Consider the following 23581-nt stretch of genomic DNA (forward strand, 5'->3'; position numbering starts at 1 on the left):
TAGGTTGACCTACAGAAGACTCTCAAAAACCCCAAACCCCAAGATTAATAATAAAGGCAGCGATGTCAGAAAATGTTCTGATAATGCATTAACTAAGCCCGTCCTCATAACCACCGCAATTCTTATGTTTCCAGGAAAGGAAACTGAGGCACAGGAATGTCAACTGACATCCCCGAGGTTTAACAGGCGGCATATGGTACATCAGGGTTCCTGGTACTGAAGTCTGTACTCCTATCTAGTGGGCTTAACTGACCAACCCTAGAGGGTTCTCTCCTTCCCCAGTCAGTGGTTGAGCTCTCCACTCCAACATGTTTTGGGAGGGGAGGCTGGACCCTGGAGACATGCCCAGACTTGCTCCCACTCCCTGTTCCCTGAAGGAGAGACATGTACAGCCAGCCCCCAGAACCTGGCAGAGCCCAGAGAATACATTTTCTCAGACTGCAGGAACTTTTTTTGCACTTGCTTCTTGGTCTGAGGGAGTTTGATGTTTGGGAATTCAAGCCCTTCAAATGAAGCCACTTCAGGGTTTGCTTCAGGCAAGAAAGCAGGCTTCAGTTTTTCCCACAGAAGTCCTCTTCATTAGCCAGGAGCCGCAGCCTCTTAGGGTGGCAGGGAATGTCAAGTGATAGCTTTGTCTGGGGTGCTCAAGATTTTCTTTCTCAGCCTCTGTGTGAGGAAGGTTATTCTGGCTTTATTTTTAGATCCTGATGCAGGGAAGAGGGACACCAGGTACCAAGGCAAGCAGTGTTGATGGAGCAGCCCCTTCTAAGTCATCAGAACTCAGTCCTGTCTCCTCTGGGTGCCTCTGGGCCTGATGTGGAGGCTGCCCAAGGCCCGCATACACGCATGGTCCTATACCCCCACCTCACCTACCCCCACCTGTCCAGAAGAGAAAGAGGTCTCAGCCTGGAGGCAGCCTGGATCTGATCACCTATGCAGCAGGGGCAGGTCACTCCCTGAGTCTGTTCCCCCTTTAAGATGTGCTAGCTGATGCTGAAGAGGAAGTGTCTACAGGTAAGGACCCATGGTCACGTCCTGATATGAAAGGAGACAAAAAAACAAGCTGTTGCTGAATTTACAGGTCAGCTCTGGGGGCAACAGTGAAACAGGCTCTTCTCCTGAGGTCTGAGCAGGCCCAGGTTTCAGATCCAGCAGCAAGGAAAGGCAGATCTTCGTGGCGGGGCTGTTGTGACTTCCTGGGGCCTTGCAAGGTTGCCTTTGGGGCCCCTTTCTTGGGTTTTTCTTTCTTCTTGTTTGTTTGAGACAAGTGCTCACTCTTAGCTCAGGCTAGACTTTTGAACTCCTGATCCTCCTGCCTCCACCTCAGATGTGGGGATTGTAAGCCTGCACTACTATACCCAGCTTCCCTTCCTCTGTTACAAAGAGAGAAAAGGATCAATTACAACTGTATCGGTACAAAGATGTGTCTGATCTCATCTGGGTACATTATTACATGTGCTTTTTTTTTTCTTCTGATCCGAAAAGAAATTAAAATTAAAACATTCTGTGAGCCCATGGGCCCCATGTGTTACGCTTAATGAAGAAGTCAGCCAGGGCAGAACCATGAGGAGCGATCTGCGGCGGAGTGCACGGAGATCTCTGACTCCCAGACCCCACTCCCACATTTCCCAACCCCTGTCAAACAGTATCCTCCTGGTTGTGGCCTTTGCTGTCCCTCACCTGTAACAGATTTCACTGTCACCTGTCAGGGAGTATCTTCCCAGGAACCTGGCACCCGAGAATGCAGCAGCTACACTCCCACAACCCGTTCCAAATGCCACCACCTCTGTGGTCCCCACAGTGCAAGGTACACATCTTGGTGGGAAAGTGATGACAGCTTTAGGGCTTCAGGAATGGGATGCGTGCCCATCCCCAGACACCCCAAGGGTCTCTGGTAGATGCGGCTCTTTGCACACACTCTGACCTTGGCAGCCATGGGCATCGTTTATCTACTCTCCTGTGAGCCCGCTGGGCCTGGCTGTTTTCAGCCTTCCTCCCTGTTCCACGCCTGGCTCCCTGCTGGGTGCACAGTGAGGACTCAGTACACACAGATGCCAAACTAAACTCCAACTTGAGCAATAGCACCGCTCACCACACGTCTCCACCCCCGGCTGCTATTTGTTGCAAGACAATGTCCAGACGCAGTTCTGGGCAATGGCTATTTCAGGAGCAGGGCCCTAGGCAGAGCCATACCCAGGAAGTGACACAGACAGAAGGCCTGAGCCACATGGTTCCCTTCCTCTGTCCTTCCCTCCTCAGGGTCAGTGGGAGTGGGTAGGACAACGGCAAAGACTTCGAATGGACTGTTCCCAGAATTCATGGTTATGGGGGGAGGGGGAGAGAAAACGAGCTTATGTGTTATCCAGTCATTAAAACACAAAACAAAAGCCACGGGCAGAGAATTGCAAGTTGTCTTTCAGACTTGATGAGAAGAAAAAATAAACTTGAATATTAGCACCAAACTGTGCTGACAGCACACTTCCGGGGCTCTTTGTCTCCTCGGGCCGCTTTCAGAAAATGTCATCGTGCCTATTGATTCTGGTAACGCTTGTGAGGACCGCCTTCTGTGGAGTGTGGAAAGTGATCTTCCTGCTCCAGAGAACCCTGGCCAGAGGGGGAGGGGATGTGGCTGAGTGTTGCCTCCTGTGGCCCAAGATCCATCCCTGTAATCCCCATCTCTGAACCCACTATGGCTCACCCGGCTGCAGGGACTCTCGGCAGCCAGGCAGAAGCACGCCAAAGCAACCACATGCCTTTGTATGGCACCTGTATGGTACGGGGTGGAACCTGCAGTCTGAGCAGCTGAGAATGAGAAGCCAGGTGTCCATGGTTCCTGAGCAGGGATAGGAACGGGTATTTTAAGCTACATCTGCAAACATGGTGTCTATGCTCAAAGGTCTCTTCCAACAGATGTGCCCACCTGAGCCACAGTGAGCATCCTTCAGGCTTAAAGGGGCCACAGTCTTGCTCACGCTCTCCTCTGTAGGCATAATGTTTATGTGCACCTCGTAAAGATTATCCTCATGTTATTCAAACGCTGACTTCTCCGCCCTCACATCTTGTTTCGATCCAGACACAGCATTGTAATGCTTATGTCAAGAATCTCCTGTCTCTAGTTTGTGTTAATAACTCTTACCATTTATTCTCTGCCTTGTCAATAAATGCTGATCACCCAGTGGCTGGGCAATGGTGAGCAAGACGCCCACCAACCAGAGAAAAGAGAGAGGGAGAGAGGGAGCTTTAGATCGGTGAGGAGGATGGAGGATTTGGCGCCATGAGGAAGGGGTCCAGAGAGAGATCACGAAAACACACCGAAGCCCAAAGCCCAGAGCAACAGTAATACACAAGTGTCATGGGACGGGGCTGGGAGGGAATCAGATTAGCACAGAACGTAAAGATAGATCATTTAACTGCTCAGCTATTGAAGTGCAGTTTTAAACAAATATTGGTTTTTCCCATGTAGTTATTGGGGAATAATATAAGCTAAAGAAATACAGCTACTAGTTTAATTCACTGCAATATTTATAATAAGGATAATTCATTTACAGTCCTGTGGGTATTTCTGTGCCATGGCTCCCATCACATTTATGTTTCTGGTTTGAGTGTAGAAGCCACCCTGGGGAACCGTCCCTTCAGGAGCAAGTGGAGGTCCTTGACGTGATACACAAGCGGGCACATGTATTCTGTTGAAACTCCAAGCTCAAGCACCTGTGTCTCCACACTGAGAAGGTCCACGCAGTGTGGATAGTGTGTGGCACACAGGAGACACCACACAACAGATGAAAGCAACCGATTCCCGTGAGCCCAGTAATGGCCACAAGGGAGAGAGTCACCATCTGGAAAGGGAGCTCAATCCGGTCCCATGAATGAGTGATGTGGACTCGGAGTCTGAGGAACCCGTGACTCCTGACTCCCAGGTCAATCCTTTGCCCACCAGTCCCTGTGTCTTGTGCAGTCCCAGACTGGAGAGGTTCTGTTCCTGTCCATCCTAGCTGGACACAACACTGGTGTGGGCTGCAGAGCCGAGAGACTACTCCATAGCACAGGGGAGGCAGCAGGGAGGGGGGCTGAAGGAGGAGAAGCATTTGTGGGTGTCCAGACTCACCCCTTAGAGGAGGCAGGAAGATCAAGACCGCTATAGACCAGGGTCGAGCAGGCAGTGTAGGACACTAGGAAACAGGTGGCATGCGGGAGGCTTATGTCAGCACACTGGTGACAGCGAGGGCTGGCAAGGACAGCAGAGAGACCAGAGCTCTCACCCAGCTTGGGGCTACCAATGGGTTTAACCACTTTGCAAAACTAGTACCTTCCTAGTAAAGCTCGGAATCACTGAACAGTATGATCCCGATATGGGAGGTGTCTCACATAACCACCTGCTACTCCCACCAGGAAAAAGAAAAATAACTTATCCAAAGTGCTCTTCGACCGCACAGACGCCTGGTGGGAAGGCAAACTGGTCTAGCCCTTTGGGAAACAGTCAAAGGTTTGTACCTCTGATTACCATACAACCCAACAGTCTGTGCGTATACCCAATAGAAACAAAAACCTATGTGCATTCATAATGATCACAGAAGCATTATTCATTGCAGAAGAAAAAAGAAACTTAAAATGTCAGTGAACTACTGAGCTCATAGCATGTGGCATATCCATACAATAGAATTGCATTCATCAATAAAGAAAAGTAAAGTGCAGACACATGCTACCATGTGGACGAAACGCAAAACAGTCTCGGGGGGGAAAAAGCCGCTTACAAGACCAGCGGTTACGCCAACCGTGTACTAGTTACTTTCACATTGCTATGACAGAATGCACGAGTGACATCATAACAGAGGGAAGCTTTACTTTGCCTCATGGTTTCAGAGGGGTCTCAGGCCATCTTGGCAGAGAAGGCGTGGAGGGGTGCCACCTTCAACACAGGGCAGGTATAATCTACAAAGCCCCGCCCCTAGTGGTACTCCTACCATTTGAGATGCACCTCTCCACAGCCTTCCAGATAGCACCACAAGCTAGGAAGCAAGTGATTGAAACACGAGCCTGTGGGGGTCCGTTCAGAGTCAGACCATATGGTAACACACAGATAAAGCACTTAGAATTAGCCAGTCTACACAGGGGCGGGGGTTGGGTGGGAGTGGGGAGGGAAATTGGCTAAGTAGAACCGTGTGCCCCTGAGTATGGGGTCTCTAAGGGAGAGGATGCAAATGTTCTAAAATTAATTAAGATAATGGTAAACCCCACATAAATACACCGTGCATCACTTCATGGTAGACAAGAAGTCTTTTACAGTAGCTTATACATAATTACCAAATACCAGAAACCAAAATGGCCAGCAACAGAAGAATTGGCAGAAGGACCTGATAAAGAACCAACTACCGGGTTAGAAAGATGGCTCAGTGGTTAAAAGTACTGACTGTACTTTTAACCAGAGGTCCTGAGTTCAATTCCCAGAAACCACATGGAGGCTCACAACCATCTGTTATGGGATCTGATGCCGTCTTCTGGTGTGTCTGAAGACAGCGACAGTGTACTCATAAATAAAATAAATAAATCTTTAAAAAGAAGAAGGAGGAGGAGGAGGAGGAGGAGGAGGAGGAGGAGGAGGAGGAGGAGGAGAATAATCAACTTCTGTTCGTGACAGAATGGTGAGCATAAGACCCATGTCTGGAAGGTACAGAGCATAAAAGCTTACAGCAGACAAAAGGAGTCCCTGGTGTCAGGAGTCAAAACAGCAGCCACCACTGGGTACCCACTGACCTGGAAGAACCTCGTAAAGGACCAGGAACATCTCTCCATCTTGGTCTGCATGGCTGGTCCACAGCTGTATCTGTGCAGATCTCACTGTGGTATGTGCTTATGATTTTACTGGGTAGTTGTTCAAGTAACACCTAAGAGTTTCAGGGTTCCCCCCTCCAGCAAGTATTTTGTAGCTCAAGACACATAATGACAGAGCAAAGAAAAGGGTACCTAAAGTCCAGCTGAGTGAACCAATGAGTTTATTGGGGTTAGTTAAATGGTCACCAGTGACTTAAAGGCAGCTGCCTCATCCCAGCAAGGTGACAACGCATGAAAGTGTCTGTCATCCCTGGTGTTTCCTGTGGAACTTGCAAGTGGCACAGCTGGACAGTCTCCCCTCCCTAATAACTGTGACTGTTGATACAACCATAGGGGTTGGGCTTTGTAAATCTTTTAAGTTTCAGGAGCTTCCTATGGTTTGTGAGTTTCCTTTACTTCCTGGGTCTTAACCATGCCTCCCTCCAACAACCTCCTTTCCTCAATATGAGGAAAGAAATGTGCAGCAATTACATATAAGAAACAATTCCATGTTCCAAAATCGGGGTTCGGATCCAGGTTGTCAAGCCTCAGGTGAGAGTCCCTGCCCCTGGATATCATCCTCCCCATCCTCGGGCATCAGACCAGCTGGCTGTAGCTGTAGAGAATCCTACTGGCATCACCACAGTGTGAATCTACATTCCAGTGAGTCACAGAATTTGATGGAGAATTTGGCAAGTTTGTGCCATCGGAATGGTGAGAAGAGAGGGGGCTGGTTGCTGTGGCTCAGCCTTGTTTCCAAGGAAAGAAAGGTCTTTGGAGAGTGGGTGGAACACGCTGCCACGGGGAGGGAATGTCAATTTCAATATGAATCATTTCACGCATGGCAGTAACTCACTCTGGGAATAGATACCCTGACTCACTAGGCTCCCACAGGAGCAAGACTTGTTGCTAGCATTTCAGATGGCAAGAGAATCAGTGATAGCACACCCGGGGGGGGGGAGAGAGAGAGAGAGAGAGAGAGAGAGAGAGAGAGAGAGAGAGAACCTAATAAACAGCAGTCAGGAGTCCAGAGGCAGAGGCCCTGTGCACAGACCCTTTGTGTGGATGCTGACAAGGCTCAGAGGATATTGTGGGCTCTGGTGACAGCCGGCGCCAGTACTAGGACACCAACCCAGGCCTCTCGCCTGAGAATTCTTTTTACAACAACCTGCTACTATATTTTCTAAAGAAATAAATTCTGCTCTGTGCTAGGGCTTTTAAAGGAAAAGAAAAGGACCACGATGCATCTTAATTAGAAACCGCTCGGAGGAGAAAGCGCTCTCAGAGGGAGTGAGCAGGGCCCTGGCAGTGGCCGGCCGCCTGTCAGCCTGAAAACCCAGTGAGTCATGCGGTAGAGGAGTGTTTATGCTGAAATCACCCAGGGTGACCCGAGGGGCACTCTGACCATCTGAAGGTGGCTAGGGGATTGTCAGTCAAGGTCCCAGGGAGATCTCCTGGGGCTGCAGCATTCGTCCAGTGACTGTGGGTCCAGCCTGTTCTTCAATGAGGGGGGCTGGGGGAAGCAGCTGACTTTTCACCTAATTACACTCCTCTTATCCAATTACTGTCCTCGTGGCAAAGGCACATCTGCCAGTGGCCTGAGTTTCTAGTTCAGCTCCTCTGTGCCTTTCCACCCTCTGGCCTCCGGATAGAGCTTGTGGGGTTTCCAAAGCATGTGACTTCCTGGAAGGGTGCTGGCTGCCCCGACGCCTGACCTACTCTGTCCAAGGAACGACAGTGTTGCCGCTCGCTCGCTCGCTTGCTTGCAAAGTTGATGACAGTCATTTCTCAAAGCAAATCCCAGCCCAAGTCAGGAATGTATGCACAGCTTGCCAGAACAGCCAGCTGCTGGGCCTAACACCGATGTTCCAAGAACTATAGATGTTTTTCTTCCCTCAGAAGAAAAACTCAGAAAAAAAAAAAACAACCAGAAACAGTGTTTTCACCAGACAACTTGAAACGCTATTACTTAACCAAAGGGAAGAATTAGGCACTCGGGAGGGAGGGACTGGCAAGATGGCTCAGCGGGTAAAGATGCTGGAATCCAAGTCTAATGATCTGAATTTGATCCCTGGAACCCCCATGATGGAAGGAGAGAACTGATTCCTGAAATCTGCTCTTTGACCTCCACATATGTGCCAAGGCGTGTGTGCACTCACATACAACCACACACATGAATAAACACATGATGTCCTCTTTTTAAAAAGACATCAGTAAGGGGAAACGTATGTGCAATGGAGAATAAAGTTCTTGTGTGTATTAGTATGCAGGCTTATAGCACGCGTGTAAGAAAGCAGAGGGAACCTCAGGTGTCTCCAGGCACTGTCCACCTTATTTCTGGACACTGGTATGAAACTCGACAAGTAGACAAGGCTACTGGCCACTGACACCTCTTCCCTGGGCCCGCCTGTCTCTGGATCCCCAGTGCTGAGCTTACAAGCAAGCATCAGCATGCCCAGCATTTTAACATCAGACCTGGGATTCAAACTCAGGCTGTCACACTCACATAGCAAGCGTTTTACTGACTGAGCATCTTCCCAGACCAGGATGAAAAACTCTTAGCCATGTGTGCTGACCCTCCAGCCTCACACAAGGGTAAGGGTTGGGGCATGAGAGGAGGGGCGGTTTCCTGGTGAGAGGCATGGTAGAGATTGGGGAGATGTGGGCAAGCCGGCTTGCTTCACAAACTCCTTAGCTGGCAAAGCTGGCTTCTCACAAGGGAGGCCCATGGGCTGGGGAGGAGCTCTCACGTCTGAAACAGCCCAGGAAGAACAGCGCGTGCACCGGTGTGTGCATGCACGCAGGAGACTGTGAGCAGCATGAGGTGAGAACTACTAAGCCACACACCCTACAGTAATTGTAAAAATGACACCTGGGGTCTGGATTTATTTGCTCCCCAACATCCTATTTGCTGGTTTACAAGGCAAAGACGATTTTTCTCTCTGCCAAGGCCGAACACGGCCAGTCCGTGATCCGAAAATCACACCATGTTCATTTTGCCTCTGAACTCAGTCACGGCTATAAATCATCCCCACGATGGGGACTGAACCGGCACTTCTACAGGGGAATCCACGGGCAGAGACAGAATCCAATTTGGGGCCCTCAAAATCACCCTGAGGCTGGGGAATATCACTTTTAGCGACACCTCCACCCTCTCAGGCGAACACTCGGGAACCAGATTTGCTGACTAAGCAGGACAGCCACTTTTCCAGGTCTCTTTGCTGAGTGCACTCCACGACAGGAGGTCAAGGCCACTGAAGGGGATGAGAGAGCTGAGCACAGCCGAGCCAGACTGGGAACAAAGAGGAAATGGTCCAGGCAGAGACGGTGGCAGGCTGTTCATTCTCTGTACAATCCATCAAGAGCCTGCTGCGTGCCAGACACTGCTCTTTCCTGGATTAGAATCAGAGTCGTTATTATTAATTAGCGAGTAGAATGCTGACTGCGGCTTCCACTTAATGAGTGCACGCGGGCAGGTGTTGCACCAGGTGTTTAACATGCATCAGCTGCGTTTGATCCCTGTACTGGATGAAGCTGTTGCTGTACCCATTGCACAGATGGAGAAACTGGGTGCAGAGGGGTCAAGAAACTAACCCTGGGTTCAGAGGATGAGTAACGGCAGACCCAGGATTGAAACCCAGGCTGGTCTGTGTATCAAACCCCTGTGCCTTACAGCCCAGCCCAGACAGCCAATGGCAGGGCTGAAAGCAGATATTCCTAAGGTTGCTAGGCAGATTTTCTAGGTGGGAGACAAGTCTTTTGCACTTGAAAAACTCCACTCATGTCCAGGAATGATGCTGAGAGACAGGTGATGCGGACCCTAGCTGTGGTAGGGGGGTTAAGGGGGACGCATCCCTGAGGCAGCTGTCTGTCCCCCTACGCTGTGCTCGGGAGGGCGGCACAGGGCAGCAGGCAACATGGTACCTTACTGTTTGGGCTTCTGAGTCTACACTGCAAATCCTAGAGATTGGTAGCTCTGTCCTGTTGCCTGTGAAATGCGGTACACTGGGTAAATGACAGCTTACACTGGAGCGCAGCTCTGGTGACTGGAGGGGTGTATTCAGGGCAAGTGGGACTCTTGGCCCCCAATCCCCACACCTCCTGAAAGACAGTTTTGTGCTGAAGCTCTGAGCTTATCCACAGCTGTCTGTGACCTGGCCACAGTGGCAGGCCATATGTGACAATCCAGCTAATCTCTGGATGGGTGTTGAAAAGTGCAGTGGACCAGGATGCTGGCCACTAGGGTTAACCCGCACTGTCACCTCCAGCAAGTCCCTTCTTCCCAAGCTGGGCCTCAGCTTTCTCAACTCTACCACAAAGGGACAGCTGTGCCACCAAAGGGCCCCTCCAGTGGTAACAAGGCTCTGTCCTGTGGCGTTCCTGACAGGAAGGGGCGGAGTTCTCACTGCACAGAAGGATGCTCGATCCCTAAGTGCAGTCACGACTGGCTGACGTAGAATGCAAAGACGGGGTGCCGCTCATCACTTGCCCTGGACACCTGGAACCTTCTGTTCCAACAACAGGATTCTAGGACACTGCTCAGATGCCATTCCTACCAGGGTGACAGGGATGGGGGACAGCCCTGTGGCCCTTACGTGGGTTTCTGGGTCCAGGGACTCTGGGCATGTCCCTACAACACAGGAGCAGCACAATCTGACCTCGGGCCCTTCCTGAGCTATGCTCACGGTGCTGGACATCTGCAGAGTGCAGCCTACATGCTAGGCATGCACATCAGTTTGTGTGTGCTAGCCGCTTCCTTTAAAAACAATCCTGGGAAGGAAACATTAACTCACTGCATGGATGGGCAAACAGGCCCAGAGAAGTTAGGAAACTAGCCCAAGATCACACAGCTAGGAACAGCAGAGTGTTCTTAACCCCCTGCCCTCTGGCTGTGGAGACAGGGCCTCTCAGTGAGTTTACTTCTCAGTCTCCTACGTTCTAGCTGTAGGTATTAGTGGCTGGCCTTTTCTACAGGCAAAGAGACTGGGCCTCTGTACACCAAGTCACTTGCTTTACAACCTGGTGACTGCCAATCTGTGGCTGGCTCTCCTACCATTGTGTCCCTCCCCCCAACACACGTACATACACACTGTCCCAGGCTGAAGACTGGCCTCTGTGACAGGAACAGGAAGAGCAGCTGACCACATGCCTCCCTGGTGCTGGAGGCTGGGTCCTGTGCACAAACATCTCCCTGCTAATCATCTCCCTAATAACCAGACCAGCAAGATGGCTCATCAGATAGACACCCACCAAGAAGCCGGACAACCAGTGTTCCGTCCCCAGGACCCGTGTTATAAAAGAAGACTTAACTGCTGATCTCCACCTGCACAAAGTTGTATATCTGTGCCCCCCACACACAAAGTAAGCAAATAAAATGTATAAAATATAGACAATAATTATGATCATCACAGTCCCAGGAAACTGAGGCCCTGTCAGCTCTGCAGAGAGCTATGCATGCTTATCTGGACCAGAAGTCCAGGCCCCTCTGCCATCCAGCTGGGGAGGAAGTGTCCCATCTGGCGAGCTTACAGAGGAAGGGAAAGTCATGCACTCTGGCCTGAGTGACAGGCCAAGAGTGGACTGTCTTCTCTGGTGGCCAGTGGGGCCTTGGGAGTGTCTTTCGATGGGGCCTGCTGAGCCGGATGTGGATGAGAACAAGCTATTGAGATAGTGGAATACCTCACAAAACCAAGCTGGAGAGACGCCTCAGCAGGACGATCTGCCCTCAGAGAGAGAAAAGCTTTGATCTGAGGAAGGACGGGGCAGCACGGGGTGGTTGGCACGGGGAAGGGCCACACAGGGAGACCACACTCAGGCAGTGGCCATTCTCACCAGAGCTCTTGTAGATCTTGGCAAAGGGAGGCACCAGTGTGAACTCAGGACCTTCCTCACATGCAGGCACCCAGACTGTGGGAGTCTGTCCTGTCTAAGCCCTGCACACAGCAGGGCTGGGAAGGATGGATCTGCCTATTCCTGGCCACCCTGGGGCATCCTGTGTCTACAGACCTCAGGATACTTGAGGTCACTGATGGCATTAGAGGCCACCCAACAGCCCCTACAGAGTCTGGAGAGGAAGCAGGAGCGAGGCACAGGGCTGGACTCAGGTCCGGGCACCCGCTCCTGCCATTGGGATCCTCTCCCTCGCTCTTGTCTTTTCCATGTGATCTCATGGACTCTGAGAACTGTCACCCACTAATAGGGGCTCTAAGACAGGCAGGACCAGGCTGCACTCAGCGTCACCAGTGGCTCCAGCTCCCAGAAATAGCTAACAGGGAGAAATGACCAGCCCAAGGTCACTCAGCATGGAAGCTGTGAGCCTGGGTTTGAACCCAGGTCTATCTGACTGTAGAATGTTACGCCAATAAGAACTAGTTATGGCATGGTCTATGGTCAGCTCTACCTGTCCCTTTCTGAAGACCTTGCAATCCCAGAAACTGCCAGGAGGGGGCGCTAGCGTAGTCTGGTAGACTGGTGGAGATTCTACCTTGTCACTCACCCCTTGAGTTCCAGGCAGCGGACCCCAGGCCCAGCACCCAACACTGTGGAGAGTAAAGGCACAAATGGATCAAAACAGTCTTCCTGACTACAGGCCCCACCCCTCCCTTCCCCAGGGCACAGGTACACCATGGAGGGCGGAGCCTGCTTACTGCCAGCAGTGCTGTGGGGACCAGGCGATGGGTAGTCCTAGCACTCTAGCCATCAGAACACCCAAGGACCTCAGGACCCTTGCAGGTTTCCTGTGACAAGGCTGCTCCCGTTGACATCCGTGCAAATCACGGCTCGCTCCTAAGGCTTGGTCGTTTGAGTGCTCACACACTCCCATGGCTGTCCTCACAGAAGCTGCAGGACAAAAGGAGCATCTGGAGCCCAGAGAGGTTAAGTGCCTTGGGCACAGCCATACAACTAAGGACAGAGGGAGGATGTGCACTCGGGTCTTCAAATTCAAGGGATTTGTTCTTTCCATTGTCTGGTTCCCTAGTGATCTCCCTTACAGAGTGAAGTCCTGAAGAATGTGACTAAATCCTTTTCCCTGGGGACTGTACCAAATGGAGCCCGACTGAGGCCCATCCCTCCTACACATGCTCCCTGTAAAACTAGGCAACAGCTGGGTCTATGCTGAACAGTTCAAACCTAGACACCCAACCGACAACAGCAGTCCCTCGCAGAGAAGGAAGGGGTGCTTTCTTATTATGTTCCCACCTACCCTGCCAGCCTACACTTCAACAGCTTTGGGAAGAGCCACCCAGCTCCCCACCCCTGAGGCTGGGCCGGACACCCGGTGGCAGGTCTGTGTGCTGGAGAGAAGAGGCAGCCAGCCTCCTGACAGAGATCCTCCTACTGTATGCTGAGGTCCAAGACCATCTCTTCCCCACCAACCAACCCTGGAGTTATCCTCAGGAGGTCACGCCCAAGTCAAAGGTCATGCCTGGAGTGAAACTCTTACAATTCTTAATGGGAACAAAGCAGAAACAACCTTGGTCCCTTAGTGAGCCGGCTCCATGAATTACGGTGACACAGCCATACAGTCAGCCAAACCAGTAAAGTCATTTCATGTGAGCTGAGCAGACTACACTCCCGGCCACTCAGGAAGCGGAGGCAGAGGGACTGTCGGAGCTCAGGGGCTCAGCATCAACCTGGCCAACATAGGGAGAAGCACCTCCAGTATTTACTATTATCGTTATTATTGCTTGGTCTTTTCAGAGTCTATGTAGCCCTGGCTGTCCTAGATAGCACTATGTAGCCAAGGCTGGCCTTAAATGCAGAGATCTCCCGCATCTGCCTCTCAAGTGCTAGGTTGAAAGCATATGCCACCACGCCTGGCTCAAAGATTTTCTAAAATTTTAATACAAATACTCTGTGACAGTTGATCTTCCCTGTCAACATGACTGGATTTAAAAATCACAGAGAGACACACCTCTCTGCATGTTGCTCAGGAAACACACTGCATGAAAAAGCTGAGCCCCTCCCTCTGCTTCCTCACCATGGAAACAATAACAACACACTCCGCCCCAGCCCTTTCCCATCAAGATAGACCGTGTGCCCTAAAACTGTGAGCCAAGAGAAACTTCCTTAAGTTGATGTTTGTCAAATATTCGGCCATAGAAATGAGAAAACCAACCAATACACATTCTTTTGGTTTGTTTTGTTTGCTTTTTTTTTTTTTCAAGACAAGGTTTATCCATATAGCCCTAGTTATCTTGGAAGTCAGTCTGTAGACCAAGCTGGCCTCAAACTCAGAGACCCCCTGCCTTTGCTTCCCGAGTGCTGGGATCAAAAGCCTGAGCCACCACTGCCAATACAAAAGTCCCTCCCATAGAGCTCAAACTGTATACACAAAGGCAAATGCACAGAGGAAAAACTGGAAGGCCATGAACAGAGACGTCAGCAGTGATGTCAGCAATTACATCAGCAGCGACGTCACAGTGACATCAGCTATTACATCAGCAGTGACGTCAGCAGTGGCTACATTTATGAGACAGAGCAACTGTGTTCTGTCTATTTATTTTGCCCACTTTCTACTTTTTGGATCCCCTGTCCTCCATTCATAAACGCGTGAAGCTGCTCAAATCCATGTCCCTTGCCACTGCCACAGGGGTGACTCATCTGGACAGGCAGAGGTCCTCCGGTGCTGACTACTGGAGGAGATTGTAGGTCTGGGTCACATTTCTTGTAACGCCAATCCCGATACTGGGGTCCACACACAGGCCCCAGCCCCAGATATCCCTTCAGGCTTCCTCGGGGTTTCTGTATCAGGCTTGCTTCTCTGGATCCAACTCCAGTAGCCTGTATTCCTTGGGAGTGAGGAGTATGTGTGTGTGTGTGGGGGGGGGTATGGTGCTGCCATTATCTGGTCCAGCATAGCATCTTTCCCTAAAGGAAGGAGATGCTCAGGCTGCCCCCAGCATCTTCTCTCTAGAGGGGCTATAGAGTGGGAGCTAGCACCATGACGGGCAAAGGAGTGACATCCAAAATGGAGGGTGAGCTTGCAGCCTGCGGGAGATGCAGAGAGGGGCTCTGGGTTCAAAGAATGCAGTAGGGAAGGGGCCCAGCCAGAAGGCTTCAGGAGAAACATAAGGGCATGTGGCTGACCTGCTGTCACCAGGCAACATGAAGGACACTCCAAGACTTTATCTAAAGGCAGCCCAACCGGGCCTCTTTAGACACATGTTCGCTGTCTCTGGAGCCGATGCCACCTTCCCAGTCTTCCATGCTCCCTGTCCCTCACCATGCTCACCTTCCCAAGCTCCACTGCGTGGAATCGAGGATGCAAATAAGAAGCTGACAGAAGCACCTGAGTCCTCTGAGTCCAGAGAAGCTTGGGAGAGCCCAGAAAGTGACAGACCAGAGAGAAGCTGCACTTGCCGCCCTGTGGTCTGTGTCAACTCACCAAACATGCTGCCCTCGAAGCCGTCCTTTGTGAGTGGCCGGAGCTCATTCTTGCCCATCGCATAACGGCGGTAATTCTGCCACGAAAACCGCATCATCTGCGGGAAAGAGCAGGGGACCAGGCCCCGGTGAGACGATGCTGGTGGCCAGAAGCACCCGCCATACCCTCTACCTAGGTCTCAGCCTGATTTTAGCCCCAGACGGAGCTGTGTAGACAGCCGTCAATCCACACACGGAAGACCACACACAGGTTTCCCAGAAGGAACCTTAAGCTCTGACTGAATTCGAGCTTCCTTCTAGGCCAAGAGAAAAGCCAGAAAGAAGAGGGAAACCTCACAGGCGGGGAGTGTGGCTCAGTGGTAGGAGCCTACCTATCAGAGCTGTGTGGAAAGCCAATACATAAGGAACTGGCTCAGAGATAAGGAACCAGCCAGGTAAACTTTCCAGGTGGTCAGGGAAAGAGTGGGATGGGATGCACACTCTCTGGTTTAGAAGTGTCAGGTCTGTCCCCTAAAGACATGTGAGTCTCTATGGACTGTGCTGACCTGACCTAGGCACCCTGGGCTATTTGGACCCTAGCTGGTCACTGCCATTTGTTATCCCAGCCCAGGACATGGTACACACTATCAGAGTGCCTGAGGCCTGTTACTCAGTTTAAAGGTTCCTCGGGTGCTTGCTCCCTAGCTGCCCTCAGCCTGGAGGCTGACGGACACGGTGACAATCTCCCCACCCTGCTCCCGAATGCCCACAGTCTCTCTTACTCCATCCCTTTCACTTCTGCAAGGCAGGGGGCAGGAAGAGGGCCGCAGGGCAAAGCTCTGCGGTGACAGTGGGGTGGAGTGGGGCTTTCTTGTTTTTTTTTTTTTTTGAGACAAGATCTCATGTAGTCTAGGCTGGCCCCTAGCTCACTCCACTGCCAAAGATAATCTTAACCCTCTGGTCCTCCTGTCTGTACCTCTCATGTGGTTCTGGGCTGGGAGCAGGGTGTTCTGCATGTTAGGGGGAGCATGCTGCTATTTGAGCTGCTACAGCCCTTCAACCTGTATCTGCAGGTTCCCAGGGTTTCCGAACACTGCCATGCCTTGGTTTACTCTGTCCTGTGTTTCCTGTGGTAGTGCCTGCCTGCCAACCCCTGCATTCCCAGTGGTCAGCCTTTTCCCTAGTACCCAGGCTTAAAGGCCATCTCTTCAGGTAATCGCTGTTGCTATAACCTCATGGGAGTGCGGCCTGGACTCTGACCGGCCCAAATGATGACACTGAGGCTCCAAGAAGTAAATTGGGAAGGATAGCACAGCTAGCCAGACTGGACTGCGTCTGTCACCCAGAGCAGCAGGCCCCCATCACACACAGCCACTGTGCGGCTCCCTGCTCCCATGGCTCATGCCAGCGTCCTGGCAGAGCAAGGCAGGGGCTCGGCACGGGCCTGGAGGCCCGCCCCCACTCCTCTGTTATTTTCTACTTATCTCCAAGTGGCAATAACAGAGAATAATTGCTGGGTATTCGCGTGGAGGAAGAATGGAGTCCCTCCCTCCCTCCCTCCCTCTCTCCTATGCACCCCCTGCCCCCACCCCCGCCCCCGCCACCAGTGCAGTTGGCGGCAGGGTAGGCAGCAGCAACAAGATCTCAGAACACAGAGCACAGCAGAGCTGTGTAGGATGCCGCACCCCACCCTGAACCAACCCCTACTTAGAAAGAAACGAGTGTTCAGGAGGAGTCATGAGGATCACAGGTGTATATTCAGAGCCGTCCCCTCGAGGCTGTGACCTGCCAGCTGCATCAGTGGAGGAGGACAGAGGTGGCCAAAGGCACAAATGATCCCCTTGTCACCTGGGGCTGGACCGGAAAGGCACACAATTGCCTCTATGTGCAAACCCTCAAACACGCACGCGCCACCCCTCAGGCTGAGATGCTTGGGCACCAGATGAGCATGCACACACCTAGCAAGTGCCTGCTAGGCCTGGGCGTGGGCTACAGTTTGAGCTGCACGTGGAGGCAATGTTCTCCCAGCAGCCCCACCCTCTCCCCCTACCAGCTGCTCATCCTCCTTCAGGCCCCAGCTACAGGATGTGTGTACAGGGAGTCGTCAGTTCCAGTCCCGCCTGAGGCAGCCCATGTTCCAGTTCCACATCAGCTGTTTATATAATGTGTTAGAGGCCAGTCTGGGCTGCACGGGACCCTGCCTCAAAAACGAACAAGCAGAAAAGAGCCCTGGTGCCCGGGATCAAGGGTTTCCCCACTGCCATCAAATCAGCCTCCTACCCCGCTTCACGTGGCATACCTACCACCCTCTGGCACTGGCACATGGCGGAGGCTTGTTAAATATCTGCTGAAGCGTTGAATGAAAGAACAAACAGGAAAACTAGCCCTGCAGCTTAAGCCATGGCCAGGAGACCCTGTGTGGACTCTGTGATTTGGGTGGGAACCGGCCACTGAGCAAGGGTTGCTCAGAGAGACAGTCCCCAGAGGAGTCCTCTGGGTCCCAAACGCTTGGTCAGACAGGTACACACAAGGAGACCTTGTCCAAAGGCATGATGTAATCTTAAGGTCCTAAAAGACCTCCTAGGTCACTCAGGCTACTTCCTGTCTCAGCCACATTCCTAAGTAGAACATTAAGGACATTGAATACTCCCAATGATGTGGGGCTCACCACCTTACTGGACAGACCCATCAACTGCAGAATGTCACCAATCCTTCCTGAACCCATCTAATCTGTTCTCCCCTAGTGCCCAGAGTCAAGAAGCATCTTTCGTGCCACACACTCACCACTCCTTTCTCCCTCCCTCCCTCCTCGGGGACCAAACTCTCCTGTGCCCCTACCTGAACAGCCCTGCTCTGCCAACAGGTTCCCCCAGCCTAACCTCCGAATCCCCCATGTTCAATGTCTGCCTGCTTTGGACAACCGGCAAACTGGACTAGACAAGCTGGCATCTGTGTGCAACCCGTATTTGGGACATAAGGGTATGGCTGGGCTAAGGGCAAGGAGTCACCAGAGGCCTTCCTCTCAGATCTAGCATCACTTGCTGACCACCAGACAAGAGCTTACCAGCAACACCCATCTCCACATTTGTACACAGACAGTGAAGGAAACCGGGCTCAGGCTGGCAAGCTTGTTCTTGAAGAACCGTTTTGGCTGCCTCTGATCATTCCTTTTTACAAATCACTCACTTAAAGCCCCATTGGTCTCATAAGGATGGCTATATACAGAACGATGACAGTAACAAGCATTGGCAGGGATGCAGGGAAGGTCTCATCAATGGCGGGTAGTGATGGAGATCGGCAGGAAAAGGTTCCCATGTGGAGTGGTCTGGTTTCTTTTTCTATCATGATAAACACTGTAACCAAAGCAACCTGGAGAAATTACAGTTCCACATCACAGTCTATCACCACGGGAAGCCGAGGCAGAAACCTGGAGCAGAGCCCAGGAGACACACTGTACCTGGTTCGCTTGCTCACTTTGGAAGCCTAGAAATGGTGCTGCCCAAAGTGGGCTGGGCCCCTCCCACATCAACCAACAGTCAAAACAATTCTCCACAGACCACAGACCAAACTGACGTAAGCAAGCCTACCACTGAGACATTCTGATCCTAGGTGACTCTTGGTTGTGCTACCAATAAAAACCAAGACAAGGGAGGTTAGCCTTTAACCCAGTATTTCTAGGTAAGATGATCACAGGTAAAAAAGGCTGTGGGGAAAAATGCATCAGCCTAGGAGGTTAAGGAGGTCCATCCTCAGAAAGCCTGCTTCCCAGGCTGGGCTTCAGCCAGCCTCTGGGTAGATGAATTTCTAGAGTGTTCCACACCTGGCTAACTGATAAGAAGAGTCACTGAACCAAGACAATACAAACACATGTACATGGAGTCTGCTTTTCTGCCTGTGGCCTGGGATTTCAGGACATTAGGCAGAGGGTGCTAACGTGACCAATCTCTAAGGCGCACGAACACATGGTAAGAGTCCCTTACACAGTCACAATCTCATGCTGCAGGTGCATCCTGTGCGGCCTCCCTGGAAGGGCACACTTGAAAGCTGCACCTGGTATGCTCCAGACTGCTGCCCCCCGCCATTGGCTCCTTGGTTAACTTGGTTGCGTGTCCATTGCTTTAATAAACTACAGCTGTGATCAAGACCGTGCACTGAGCCTGACAGCAAGATCTCCCACAGAACCACTGAATCCAGGAGTCAGCTGGAGGACCCCGGGCACCCAACTAGAATTAAAGCATAATGTCCTAGTTAGTGTCCAATGTCAATCTGACACAGCTAAAATCTACTGAGGGAGTCTCAACTGATGGACTGCTCAGATCAGATGGGGTCATGGCCACGTCTGTGAGAATGATCTTCACTGACGTGGGAGAGCCAGTCCCCTGTGGGCAGAACCATCCCTAGGCAGGTGGGCTGTATGACAAAGGGAGCTGAGCATGGCATCAAGGAGTGAGCCAGTGAGCAGCACTCCTCTGTGGCTTCTGCTTCAGTAACTGCCCTGAATTCCATCACTGACGGGCTGTAACCTGGAAGCGTGAGCCAAAGAAACTCTTTCCTCCCCAAGCTGCCGAGACTTTCATAGCAACAGAGTGAAACTGGAACACAGACATCCACTTAGGAACGTGGGCACAAGCGCTCATGGCAACACTATTTCAAACAGCCAGAAAGTGGGAATAAACCAAAGGCCCGTTGACTGGGGAGGGAGGGAGCCATAGGCTGCGGTGTATCTATCCAAAAGAATATTAAGTGACCATCAAAGGACGTTGGAACGCAGTAACACGGATGGAGCCCGCAACCCTACCTTAAGGAAAAGGAGCCAGACACAAAAATGCCACTTAGTGTATGATTCCAATTAAGAGTGACAGTCAGAAGGGAACCCTGGTGACAAAGTGAAGTGCAGGCTGCTGGAGGCTGAGGAGCAGGCTGGAAGGAGATTGCCGATGGAGATGAAGTGTGCGCATCCGTACATGTGGAGGTCAAGGGTCACCACTGGGAGTCTTTCCATAGTATTTTCTGAGACTAGGTCTCTTACCGGGCTCACCAGTTTGACTAGGCTGGCTGGTCAACAAACCCTAGGTGTCCTCCTGCCCCCCTCCTCTCAAGTGCTGACGACAGACATATGTTGCTGCCAGCAACCTGCACCTGCATCCTCATGCTTACAACCTAAGCGCTTTACCCACTGCGCCCTCCCCAGCCCAACAACGTACTTCTTAAAAGGTGGTCTTTACAGTATAGGAATTATGTCTCAATAAAGCTGTTGATTTACATATTTTAAAAAACCTAGAGCCGGGCGGTGGTGGCGCAGGCCTTTAGTCCCAGCACTTGGGAGGCAGAGACAGGCGGATTTCTGAGTTCGAGGGCAGCCTGGTCTACAGAGTGAGTTCCAGGACAGCCCAGGCTATACAGAGAAACCCTGTCTCGAAAAACCAAAAAAAAAAAAAAAAAAAACAAAAAAACCCTAAGTGGCCAGAAGTAGCTGCCACGTGCCAACTTAAATGGCATGCAGAAGCCAGCAACCCCAAATGCCTCCCTGAAAAACTCTAAAGACACGTCAGACCAACCCAAATGTACAGATGCCCAACAGGAAGAGAAAGAAGATCGAGACCCACCCACGAGAAGGAGACAAACTAGCCAGAACCTGCTACTCCTGAACCAAACCTCATCTGGCCGTGACCGCAGCTGCTGAAGGAAAGGGTGTTATTGAGACCTCTGACAGACTTGAATGCAGCCTCGGGATCTGAGAGCGCCATGGTGCTAACATTCTGGTTCTAATGGGTTTTCTGTGGTGCTGTGGGAGGTGTTTGGTCTTGCTGAAAACACAGTTACATATTTAGGGTCATTATGTCTGTGACATACTCTAAAATTGTTCTGAGCATAGTCACATACGTTTATACACACATAAAAAGAAAGAAAGAAAGAAAGAAAGAAAGAAAGAAAGAAAGAAAGAAAGAAAGAAAGAAAGAAAGCACACATGCATTAGGGAATCTTGTCGAAGGCTGGCACCATCTTCACTCAAATGTCTGTCCCATGGAATTCTACTTCCCGACACTCACCCTCGGGTCTTCCCATCCCAAAGCCTCCCCACCACGGCAGGCTCTCAGCCAAACACAGCCTGTCCTGGAGAAGACAGGACCCATCGGACAAAGTGGGGACTGTCCACCTGGCTGCTCTGGGGATGGGACTCCCGTGTTTATTCAAATGAACTGTCCATTCTTGGTGGGTTTTACTTTTTAATTAGAGGGTCCTTTAACAGCTTCGCACAGTTTCCAGAAGTTTTGCTGTGTCGGCTCCACCCCCTCTCTTCCTTCCTCTTCTAGGTTCCTCTGAGCTCAGTTCTGTACCCTCAATGCCTCTTTGGCATGCTGTTGGCCTGTCCCCAACAGGTCCATGTGTTTGGTCTTCAGTATAACAGAGTTGTGAGGTATAGCACCCCTGAGCTGGGGGGGGGGGGCAGGTGGAGATGACGTCACGGGGCATGACCCTGGGAAAGGATCAGTGAAGGTCTTGTTGGAGGAGGTCGCCTCACACTGGACAGAACTGGCTGCTAAGAAAAGGGGTTATTTTGGAGTGGGTTCAGATTCTTTCCCCCCTCTTTTTCTCCTCTTTTTCTCTTCTGCCCACCCCACACGCACTCTTCCCCTTTCTGTTCCTCCACGTGCTGTGGTTCAGCAATGTGGAGTGGAGCATAACACTCTTGGACTCTATGACTGTGAGCCAAATTGATCTTTTTTTTCTCTTTAAAGTACTCACCCCAGGCATTTTGTTATAGCAACACAGAGACGACTATGGTATTTTTGTATTGATAATTTAAAAGAAAAATAAGGTTGATACCTATCCACGCACCTGTCTGTAATTTAATATAGGAGAAGTATACAGACTTAAAGTACAAAAAGAACACAGAAGGAAAACAATTACCCATCATTCAGTCTAATCACATTCTTATTCTGGTGCCTCATTGTTCCCAGTGAATATGACACAAACACACTCAGCGTCATGACAGACACTTTCTAAACATCACTCTTAATGGCTATGAAACAGCCTGGAGCAGATCCATCAGCTCCTGCTTCATCTGCCTGCCCAACTGTAGACATTTCTGCGAGTTCTCGTTTGTAAAGCAATGCTACGGTGCATCTTTGTACACAAAACATTTCAAACGCTTTCCTTCATCCAGAGCCTCATAGTAGGGAACAGATGAGGAGTTATTAGCGTGTGTGAAGTGCTCAAAGATGACAGCTGGGGAGGCTGGGGCCACTGCTCTCTTTGTTGGGTAAAGTGCTTAGTGAACAAGCACAAGGGCCTGGGTGTCTCACTCTGGAGCCCAGTGAGTGGCTCGGTAGAGCCCCCAGGGGCTCACTGACCGACCAGGCTGGCCAGAACAGCAGGCTCCAAGTTCAGTGAGAGACTCATTCCCACAAACTAGGTGGGAGGATTGGAGAGATGGCTGGGATGTCAGAGGACTTGCTGCTGACAGAGAACCTAGTTCAGGTTCTAGCACCCAAGTCTGGCAGCTCACAAGTGCCTACAATTGTGGCTCTGGGGGATCTGACATCTCTGACGTCAGTGGGTGGGATCATGTCCACCATCACGCAGATGCACACAGCAAATACTTAAAAATAAAGTAGATTTTTAAAAATTTAGGCAGAGAGCCTAAGTAGGATGCTTAACATTAATCTCAGGCCTCCATACATGCATGCATGGACAGGGATGTGCACACACATACATACAAAACACATGCACACGCGCACACATGCACACGCACACGCACACATGCGCACACACGCAGATGAAAGCAAATAGCTTGCTTGCTAGACATTGTGTAAAACTTGCCTGAGCCTGATGTGGTGGCTCAAACCTGTGATACCAGCACTCAGGAGGCAGGGGTATCCCTGCAATTCAAGGCTAATGACACATCAGACCAACCCAAATGTAGGGACACCAACAGGGTCACAGAAGGCCCTGGGGTACAGGATGGGATCACAGTCCTACTTCCATGTCTCATCTTCCCTTCCCTGCCCCCAAATAAAGCATAACCTACGGAGAGCCACTGTCTCTGTTCGGTGCCTATCTAGCTCCCTGACTTAGGCAAGGCTGCAGACATGACACCAGTGCTTTCAAAAATAATTATGCCAGGTCCTTAAAAAAAAAAAAAAAAGAAAGAAAGAAAGACTGAGAAGCAAAATTGTACACAGATATTTATATTTTAAAGTATGTCTTCAAATCCTTACGCCAGGCAAGGAGAGCTCACCATGTGTCATTATGAGGAAAAGCAAGATATCAAATTTTACAGCTGAAATCCACCTCGCCTGCCTCAGGCTGCTTTCTTACAGCACCCAGGACTACCAGGCCAGGGGCAGGACCATCCACAATGGGCTGGACTCTCCCCCATCAATCACTAAGAAAACGGCCACAG

The 23581-nt window shown here is 51.0% G+C and overlaps 1 protein-coding gene across 1 annotated transcript in view; it reads right to left on the bottom strand.

Moving 5' to 3' along the window:
* Man1c1 (mannosidase alpha class 1C member 1) overlaps positions 1-23581 on the bottom strand; it is a 135327-nt gene that overhangs the window by 60759 nt on the left and 50987 nt on the right. Inside the window, exon 2 of the mRNA XM_028759939.1 lies at positions 15197-15293. Coding sequence (XP_028615772.1) covers positions 15197-15293 — 97 coding nt within the window. The remainder of the gene's footprint in view (positions 1-15196; positions 15294-23581) is intronic.

Source organism: Grammomys surdaster, unplaced genomic scaffold (assembly GCF_004785775.1).
Source record: "Grammomys surdaster isolate TR1022 unplaced genomic scaffold, NIH_TR_1.0 126313, whole genome shotgun sequence".
Classification (NCBI taxonomy): domain Eukaryota; kingdom Metazoa; phylum Chordata; class Mammalia; order Rodentia; family Muridae; genus Grammomys; species Grammomys surdaster.